We start from the raw sequence: 10,604 nt of genomic DNA, 5'->3' as shown, positions 1-10,604 counted from the left end.
CAAAAAAAAAAAAAGCTAAAATTAGATCAACCTTATTTGTTACACACGATGCTGCTGATAAATGTAGAAACCAATTCAAATACTTATAACTGGGAAAGTGAAATTGTAGTAACGATGCCCAGTGCCTCTTAAATTGTTGGTTTTGATTGAGTATTATGTAACAACTGCAATTCAAAGTTAGAGGGGTTCGAAGTCATATCCTATAATTGGTGGGGTTAGGAAAGAGTGTCCTACTGTCAATGGGATTTTATATAGTACACACACACACATATATAGAGAGAGAGAGATAGAGATAGAGAGATAGAGAGAGAGAGAAGGGTATATTGTATTGTATACACAAACAAGGGTTAAGAGACATTGTTCTATTCATAACCCTGCAAATTTTATGGTCCTCTTTCTTTCTATGTTTGGACTGATTATGAAAATGCTAGTATCGAACTCGATTGTGATACAATTCTTAAAGTATACAATCTCTTCAAGAATCTTCTCTAAATTTCCTCTACCACCTCACTAGGGAAAGTTTCATCTACTCCAACTCCTCCAAATGGACTATTCAACTTCATCCCGAAGTGCTTGTCCAAAGGGGGCACAGAAGTCAGAACAATTTTAACTGCTGCACATACTGCAACAAGTAGGACATACTCGAGATCATGTTTTCTCTATGGCATACCACAATCATCTAAGGCTAATGTTGCTCAACCACGAACTATAGCTAATGTAGCTCAATCTAGAAAATGTATAGTGAGAGGTGAACTAATCAAGGAATTTGAGGAGCTTCAAAACTCCCATGAGTCTTCAACTTATAGCCAGTTTGGCCAAGCTTCTAAAATCAGCTTATTTTGAGAAGTGCTTTTCTCAAAGGTACTTTAAAAAAAGTGCTTTTGGTGAGAAGTAGTTTGTGTTTGGCTAATTAATTAGAAAAACACTTTTGAGCAGTAATTAGTGTTTGGCCAAGCTTTTGAAAACTGCTTCTAAGTGTATTTTTCTCAAAAGTGCTTCTCAGAAAAGTGCTTTTGGAGAGAAGCTACTTTTTTCTGCTTCTCCAAAACTGCTTCTGCTTCTCCTCAAAAGCACTTTTTTTCCTTCCAAAAGCTTGGCCAAACACCTCAAATTTTGGCCAAAAGTGCTTTTGGCCAAAAAAAGCACTTTTGGCCCAAAAAAAAGCTTGGCCAAACAGGCTATTAGTGCCTCTGATTATATCTCTAGTATTTCCAAACTATTTACTCATAATCTCATATTGCTTGTTCTGTGTCGCCGCCTTCAATCATACTTGGAGACAGAAATGAACCCACCACTATAGCACTGCTAACCCTATTACTTCTGTGCCATAGTTTTATGTTTGTATTTGCCCTAACGGCTTTTCAATTTGACTTCAATATGTAAACTAACTCAAACACTATATTACTCAGTGACATTCTTCTGATTTTGTCATGCTGCAGGATTGAATTACTAGTGATTGGTACCTGCCACGGGGGTGAAACACATGAACTTTACCACCTTCTTCCTGACTTCCCATACTATCATGGCCTGTCCTTCTGTTTCTAATTCTCTATCACTCCTATACAGTTGATATGGACACCCCACCCTCTCAAAGTAGTGTCGATTACACCTAATTTTATTGCTCAGTAAAACTGTATGGTTTGTCGCTTTCGGGATCCCTCTATCGTCTAAAGCAGTTCCACAAGCTTAGTTCAATCAAAAATCAAAATTAGTACAGTTGTCCAACAATTTGGTTTAATCCTTGCATGCTCATTACCTATGCATGAATCAGATAAAATAAAGAAAACCTAACAAACTTAAATGCAACCTTCAAAGAAAATTACATGTCATTCACTGCACGCTACAATTGCAATCAAACTGATTAGAAAAGGATGGCACGTAGTATAATCGAAGGGCATTTATACCTGAAGCTTCTTGAGGAGCTTTTCCAACTTCTCATACTGCTTCTCAATTTGGTGAACCTAGCAACATCGAAAAAAGAGGCAAGAAAAGGAGGAAGCACGAAATTTTCAGGAGATCAACTTCAACATGTGGGAGGGAAAGTAATTGAGGAAAGGAAAAGGAGAAAACAAAATTATCACACTGTTAATTTTCCAAGATGACATAGAACAAGATTTTGCAGCAAACCTGCTTAAAGAAATCATCAAGACCTAGCTCCCCGGAGTCCATTGGTCTTTGTATTCCCATTTCAATATCTCCATGTCTATCATTTTGATGCCTAGGGGCCTCATAGGTATCAAAACCATCCTACAAGACAAATCAAACAGTTGCATAATGAAAAACAACATTTTTTTTCTTTACAAGCACAAATCAAAAGAATCTAGAATTTTATAAGGAATACTTAAAGTGACATTCTTCTGGGATTTGATCAATACCAGCAATATTTTAAAGGAAAAAAATTACTTTGCTGTGACAAACAAAACCAGTTCCAAACCCGAGCAAAGTACTTGGGTCACCATAGGTTGACAACCGACGTGAATATAGTTTAACTATGATAAATCCTCTGAATTTTGAGCCTAAATAGAATGGAATATATATAGATGATTCATATAGTCATCTCAACTAATTATGGGGTTAAGGTGCAATTGATCGGTAAAAATACTAGTAATACCAAAGGGCACAAAACTATTCTAAGATCTCAAAGAAGTATAGTACAACATACATCCAATATGGCCATGAAATCATTATTGAAGAAAGAGAAAGGGATAATCCCAGGATAGGTATTTAATAAGTACTTAAACATGACAAGATAAAGGTTTTATTTCTACCACATTTTATTAATTGGATAGACAAGCAAAGCATTTGCAAAATTCTATAGCGAAAGAGAGTTTTTGATACTAACAGTGAGAAGGAAAAGAATTTACAGGTGTCACACACAAGCTAGGAGAGTATATACCATTTATTAACTGAAACTATAACCATAGGTCACAAAACCGATTAATTTCTGCATCAAGACTGAGATTCAGACTTTTTGCATAAGCAAAATGGGTCTGATCTGTGGAGTTGTTGAAACCTATAGCTGTTCTTGCCAAAAGGATTCCCTAATGAGCTTTCATCGAGGAACGTCTTTATCAGAATATTTTTGCTTCTCACTTCGGTCAACTCAGTAAAATGGTTATAAGGATGATACATCAGCATTAGCAACGTTATGGTCAATACAAACTTTTTTCTTTCAACAGTAGTGTTTGGACTAGCTTGTACCCCTCTTCTAATACTCCGGGTATCCGCTACCTCCAACCACCAAAGATATAGGATAAATCAAACGAATGAGGGTTAACAAATGGAAGAAATCACCTAACATTTTTTGCCTCTGCTGGGATTTGAATCCTGATCTCTATCATCCATTACAACTACATCGAACGTTAGGCCACCCCTTGGGTGCTGATCAGTACAAAGACGCATGCATATATATTTCATAAAACTTAAGAGGATATCAATGATTAAGACTTATGCTTCCATAAGGAGAATATCAAGCTAAGGTATGAGCCGTGTCCCTCAATACACGTGTGAACGTGAGATCGGATATCTTTCCCGGCCAGTGAAGCCAAAAAGGAATCTCCTTTTTACTATATTTGTCATATTGAAACTTGAAGCAGCAGTTTGGATGTCTTTCCCGGCCAGTGAAGCCAAAAAGAAATCTTCTTTTTTAATTTCTTTGACATGTTGAAACAGCATTTTGTTAGGAGCCACACTAAGATGTGCGTTCTTTGCTTACCCAAATTAAAAAGCCAAGTAATATTATAGAAACAGAAGGGTAAAACAAGGAACTCGCTTTCCTAACATACATTTAAAATTAGCTGAGTAGTTACAAGAGGACGACAATGCAGCTTCAAAAATTGCCAGATGCTAAATGTCATATAACGCTTAGCACATTTACAAATCCATTATTGACAAATACATTATTTAACAATCAAGTCCATACTAAACATTTTTCTCCAAATCAAACCAAGCAGAAAAACAATAGCAAATCAACAAATTGCTGCATAACGTATAGAAATCAACTTCATTCATAGTAGCTAACAAAAATATCGTTTAACTATGATGAACCCTCTGATTTTGAGCCTTAATAGAATGAAATATATAAGATGATTTGTATAGTCATCTCAACTAGTATGGGGTTAAAGTGCAATTGATTGGTAAAAATACTAGTAATACCAAAAGGCACAGAACTACTCTAAGGTATCGAAGAAGTATAGCACAATATACGTCGAGTATGGCCATGAAATCATTATTGAAGAAAAACAAAGGAATAATCCCAGGATAAGTATTTAATAAGTACTTAAACATGACAAGATAAAAGTTTTGATTCTACTACAAACTACATATTTAATTAATTGGACAGACAAGCAAAGCATTAGCAAAATTTATAGCAGAAGAGAGTTTTTGATACTAACAGTGAGAAGGAAAAGAATTTACAGGTGCCCCACACAAGCTAGGAGAGTAATACCATGTATTAACTGAAACTTTAACCATAGGTCACAAAACCAATTAATTTCTGCACCAAGACTGAGATTCAGACTCTTTTCATAAGCAAAATGGATCTGATGGTGGGGTTGTTGAAACCTATAGCTCTTCATGCCAACAGGATTCCCCAATGAGCTTTCGTCCAGTAAAATGGTTATAATTATGATACATCAGCATTAGCTACAAAATAAAATTTTCTTAGACCAGTAGTGTTCTGACTAGCTTGTACACCTCTTCCAATCCTCCAGGTATCCACTACCTCCCACCACCAAAGATATAGGATAAATCTAACTACCAAGGATTAACAAACGGAAGAAATCACCTAACATCTTTTGCCTTTGCTGGGATTTGAACCCTGATCTCTATCGTCCATTTTCAACTTCATTGAAAGTTAGGCCACCCCTTGGGTGTTGGTCAGTAAAGAGGCATGCATATATATTTCATAAAATTTAAGAGAATACCAACGATTAAGACTTATGTTCCACAAGGAGAAGATCAAGCTAAAGTATGAGCCTTGTCCCTCAATAAACAAGTGTGAACATGACATCGGATATCTTTCCCGGCCAGTGAAGCCAAAAGGAATTTCCTTTTTTACTTTCTTTGTTATATTGAAACTTGAAGCAGCATTTTGTTCGGAGACATACTAAAACTTGCATTCTTTGCTTAACCAATTCTACAAGGCACGTAATCCCTCCGGTCCACAATAAGTGACCAATTTGCTTTTTTTATTTTGGTCCAAAATAAGTGTCCATTTATATAATCAAGAAAAAATTCAATTTGTTTTTCCAAAATTACCCTTATGTACGTATCTCTAAAAAGTCATTCTCCTCACATTTGAGAAGAGAAGTAAGTGCTACTATAACTATGGTGCAACATTTAATGAAGGGTAGTTTAGTCACACTAACTATTTTCGTCTAGAGTTTAGTATTTCTTTAATGGGTGTGCCCAAAGCAAATTGGTCACTTATTGTGGACCGGAGGGAGTAATATAGTAGAAAAGGAAGGGGAAAACAAGGAATTCGTCTTCCATTTAAAATAGCTGAATCATAGTAGCTAAAAGAGGACGACAATGCAGCTTCAACAATTGCCACAATGCTAAATGTCATAGAATGCTTAGCACATTACAAATCCATTACTGACAAAATACACTATCCACCATCAAGTCCATACTAAACGCTTTTTCTCCAAATCAAATCAAGCAGGAAAAAAGAAACAAATCAACAAAATTGTTGCTGCATAACTTTTGGAGATCAACTTCATTCACAGTAGCTAAGAAAGTCCAATATTTAACAATTGTCACAATCCCGGATGTCACTTTATGCAGCCTAATTCCCATCTTTGGCTTACCCATCAACTACAAGTAATCATATAATGCTTCCTACAAATAGAATTCCTTTATTAACAAACAATAAAGCTCACTAACAAAACCTTTACTTCATATCAAATTAAGCAGAACAAAATAGCAACTTTGCTAACACGACAGCAATATTTGACAAATTAAGCTATAAAGTCTGTGGAAGATGGAAAAAAAAAAACTCAAAAGGGTGAAGAAAGTAATGTCGTTTTTTCCTAACATTTGTATGTAATTTTCAGCAGCCAAAGAAATTAATAAAATTGATGTAAAGGGGCAAAAGAACTTACATTTAAAAGGTCGTTCATGGCGATGGAGACGGAGGAGAGATCTTTCTTGGCTCGCTCTCTCTCAGGTTTTGCGTCAGTGAGAATTTTAGAGTTAGAGAGAGAGAAATAACAGAGAGAATGTGCTTTGCTGTTGTCCTGTTGAAAACAGCTTATGTGACAAAGGAGATAGAGAGAGACAATGTTAAGGAAGTACTTTTCCTTATTAGTGTATTTTAAAAAAATAGTACTACTATGTATGTTTTAATATTTATAAATAATTTAAATTTAATCTTTTTATTTTACTAAACGTTTATTATCACACAAATATTATAGTTCTACAAAAAAAATTATAGCTTAAACTTTTAGGACCACAAATACAAAAAATTTAAACTTTGTGCGAAAACATATAAATAAAAATTGAGGAGTACTATCTTACAAAATTACTTCCCACTATTTATTATTAATCAATTCAAAAAAAAAAAAATAGCAGACTTTTATATTAATTAAAAAATTTAAAATTCCACAAAATCTTGATATATTTAAGATTTCGACAACCTCTAAAACTATGTCAAACAAAATAAAATAGAAGGGAGACTATTTATTGTAAAATTTATTTATTTATTACCTTATAAATCACATAATTCTATAAATAGTTGAACCATTAATGCACATAAATTAAACTTTTTAAAAGTATTATAGTACGTGTTTTTTCCTTTATACTTGGTCATTTTCCCTTTTGTGATTGATCCTAGGCGCTAACATCATAAATATTCTGTCCAAGTATTTTTAGGAAGTAAGGTGTATTTGCTCGATTGCATACTAGTATATGTAATGTATAAATTTTAAAGTAAAATAAAAATAAAAAACTAAATTAAGAAATAACAAATTGAGTAGACGCAAGTTTTGCGTTTTACAAGAATTTGTTAGGTTTGAGATATTGATTGTACTGAATATACTTGGGATTTAGGGCTGCTTATCGGGCGGATTGGACGGTTATTTACTCTTAACGGTTTGGCTTATCGGTTATCGACTTTTAAATGTATTAATCCGCTAGCCACCCGATAAGATATCGGGCGGATTGGTATCGGTTTAGCTCTTATCGGGCGGTTTATCGGCTAATTCAATCAAAATAAAATAAAATTTAGTCTTTGTATGTTTAAATAGGTGGTCGACATACTAAGAGGGACGAAGCAGAAGAGACACCGTGATGGGTAAATCATCTGTCTAGAATCTTATTTATGTTTATGCACATTGGCCTTAGTCCATGTGAAAGATTTCCAATTGGTCGTTGTTAAAACAAATGTTCGTCATGCTTAGAATTCTAGGATGCCTTAAAACCCAGGCAAAGTTGATGAAGCAGTGGTGTAACTGGTGTTGTTGTCTTGTTTGAGTCAGCAAATTCTGTCTTTTCTCACAGTTAGATGACTCCTTTTATTTGGCTTTCTTTTATTCTAATTCATTTTGATACAGTACTGTAGGAAGAAGGTTTTTTGATTATTTAATATATATATATATATATATATATATATATATATATATATATATGTATAAAAATAAATTTTATATGTATATATATATATATTCTTAACGGGTTAACGGATTATCCGTTAAGAAAATTGAATAATCTGTCCCCAAACCGATAAGCCGTTAATAAAAAAAAATTCAATCCGTTCCCCGTCCGTTAAACCGTTAACCCGATACCAATAAGCTATTAAGCTTCGATTTCGGTTTGGTTTTCGGTTTCGGTTCGGTTTTGAACACCCCTATTGGGATTAGCCAAATAACGTTTCTCGATTCAGAAAAGCATTCAGTATATTATTTCTACACAATAAAAAAACGGTTGCAATAATAACATTAGGTTTAATCAAAAGAGCGAATTTCATTTAAAATTTTGAAGTTGTAATTATAAATTTAATTCTTGCTACTTGCTCGACTTTTATTTAAGGAGGTTGTAGTGTATGGATAACCTTCTACTCTCTGCCATGTCACCTGCAAAAAAAAAATTCCAATACATTATTGTTCAACAAAAAAGAAATTGGATACTTAAAAAATGAATAAGTGAAGTAAATCGAAAAAAAAATATGAGTAAAATTCACTTTACCCCCTTGACTTTTAAGGTTGGGAAATAATACCCCTCACGTTTTGAATGGGAAAGAGAACCCCCTTGTGCAATGGTTTTCCGGTGAAATAATTTTTTTAATAAAACTCTTTTCTTTTTGAATAGATAATTTTAGAATAAGCAAGTTCTTTCATTATAGCCAAAAGCTCAAGATATGAAAAATAATTAGGATCTATATAATTTATGGAATTTCCCTTTAACCTTCTTCTTGCATAGTTAAGATGATGTAATGCAACAATGCCTGCGGTAATGAATTTTTAAATATGACATTATCAACTATACTTTTTGTTCAATAAAGATATTTTCAAAATAATTAAAGTTTAATAATTGCTTTAGTATAATTTTAATATACAAAGAAAATACATAAATAAATTAATACTCATAGCAGCAATTCTTTCATCTAATATATATGTTAGAGAATTGACTATTCAATGTATTTTTTACTTCAAATTGAAATGTTAAAGCATCCATGGTGAATGTGCGTTCATCATATTTCTTGAATTTTTTATGCAAGATTTTTTTCTTTATTTGCAAATATTTTAACAACGACCTCAATATAATTGTCTTCAAATACTTAGAGCTCGATTGGACATAAGAAATTTTTCTCTTTTTTCCAAAAGATTATCATTTTTTTTTTCGAAATCAGCGTTTGTTCATAAAATTTTTAATTTTCACTTGAATATTCATTTTGAAAATTTTCGAAAATTTAAAAAACTCCAAAAATTATTTTTCAAAATTTTCAGTCAAATCACTTACAAAATTTCAAAAACAACCCAAAATTATATTCATATCCAAATACAACTCAAAATTTCAAATACCATTTTCACTTGAAATTTTTTTTTACCCTATTTTGGAATTTTACAATTCTTATGTCCAAATGCCCACTTAGTCTCTACTTGAGATTTCTTTTATGTTTGTTTTTTTCCCGCATTTCTTCAACCATTTTTCTAGTAGAAGAAAGCTTTTATATACTTAATCTTGATCTAACTATATGATTGACTCAGCATTGACTATTAAAGAAACATAATTTCAAACCCAAAAAATTATTTTTTTATATAAAGGTCCTTCCAAAAGATACATTGAGCTGATTATTTGACCTCTTTTTATGTTTTCTCCTTTTCCTTAGAAACTAACATGCTTTGTGTTATGAAATATTATGTTATGTAGTGGATGTCTATAACTCTTTTTTTTGGTTGTCCACCCGGTGTCCGGTACCCGCATTGGAGCCCGACTATATCCGAATTCGCGCCGCGTAGGGCCCCTTTCGGGGGGAAGCGCTCCTTACCAAGGATTTTTCCATACCCAGGGCTCGAACTCAAGACCTCTGGTTAAGGGAAGAGCAGTCCCATCCATTGCACTACATCCTTTGGTGGTAATGGATGTCTATAACTTCTAAAGAAATTACTCTCACTACTCTTCTCCATTAACCTCCCACTACTTCTTACAATTATTGTTGTAATTCTCACACCTCCATAACCCCCTCCATGATCTTCCCCCGTGATCTCAATAGTTAATACCATGTTCATGACATTCCTTTGTATTACCTAAATATCATCCTATAAATAGAGGGTTTGGGCATCACATTGTACACACTTGGAAAACACTTGAAGAAATAAGAATTTCTCCTCTCTTTGTCTCTATATTCTTGTCTATTTGCTTGTTTCATATTATTACTTGAGCTAAGTTTCTTAACACATTACCAGCACGAATTGCTATTTTATTTGGCACTTAGTAAAAAGACGAAAAAGGCAAGGAATTGATTTTGAAGGTAAAGTTGTTAACAATGGCTGTTTTCTTCCTAAGTTAAATGGTCCAATCCCTGTCACATTGGGCAAGCTTCAGAAACTACGTTTTCTCTATTAGTTATACATCCTTTGCCTCTTTACTGTATGTTTGTTTTGGTCTTCTTTTCTTTTGCTGATTAGTTTCTTAAAATATACTCACTGTTTCCTGGAAAATAATTTGTTTTAGCATTATTTTTCCTTATTCATGTGAAATGCAAGTAGTAATGTATTAACAGGACAAGAGGATATAGTGCTAGACCAAATTGAGATTGTATAATCACATGCTTATCAGATTAGGCGATGAAAAATGTTAAAGAATACATGTAAGAAGATTGTATTATTTTCTTTTATATTTAACCATGTCACGCATTATTGTTCATGAAAAAGATCTATGCTACTTCTAATTAAAATTCAAAGTGATAATATTTTAAAGGCTCAAGGGTGAGTCTCAGTTGCACTTTGGCTTATTATGCCATTGTTTAAGGGTAAGACGGTGGGTTCCAGTCCCATCGTGTCATGAGGGTAAGATATTGGGTTCGAGTTCGTTTGCACCATGATGATAAGAATTGGGTTTGAGTCCCAACTCATTATGGCCTAACATGCCTTTATATGGGTAAG

The 10,604-nt window shown here is 33.5% G+C and overlaps 1 protein-coding gene across 1 annotated transcript in view; it reads right to left on the bottom strand.

The window, feature by feature from the left end:
• The window catches only part of LOC109205818 (syntaxin-132-like), a 15,660-nt gene extending 9,390 nt beyond the window's left edge, over positions 1-6,270 (bottom strand). The window contains exons 1-3 of the mRNA XM_019368574.1: positions 6,105-6,270; positions 2,128-2,247; positions 1,905-1,961 (exon numbers count right to left, since the gene is read on the bottom strand). Of these exons, the coding sequence (XP_019224119.1) occupies positions 1,905-1,961; positions 2,128-2,247; positions 6,105-6,122 (195 nt within the window). The 5' untranslated portion in view covers positions 6,123-6,270. The remainder of the gene's footprint in view (positions 1-1,904; positions 1,962-2,127; positions 2,248-6,104) is intronic.

This window comes from Nicotiana attenuata, chromosome 2 (genome assembly GCF_001879085.1).
Source record: "Nicotiana attenuata strain UT chromosome 2, NIATTr2, whole genome shotgun sequence".
Classification (NCBI taxonomy): Eukaryota; Viridiplantae; Streptophyta; class Magnoliopsida; order Solanales; family Solanaceae; genus Nicotiana; species Nicotiana attenuata.
The sequence above is the reverse complement of the archived record's forward strand: the minus strand, read 5'-3'. Positions and strand labels throughout refer to the sequence as shown.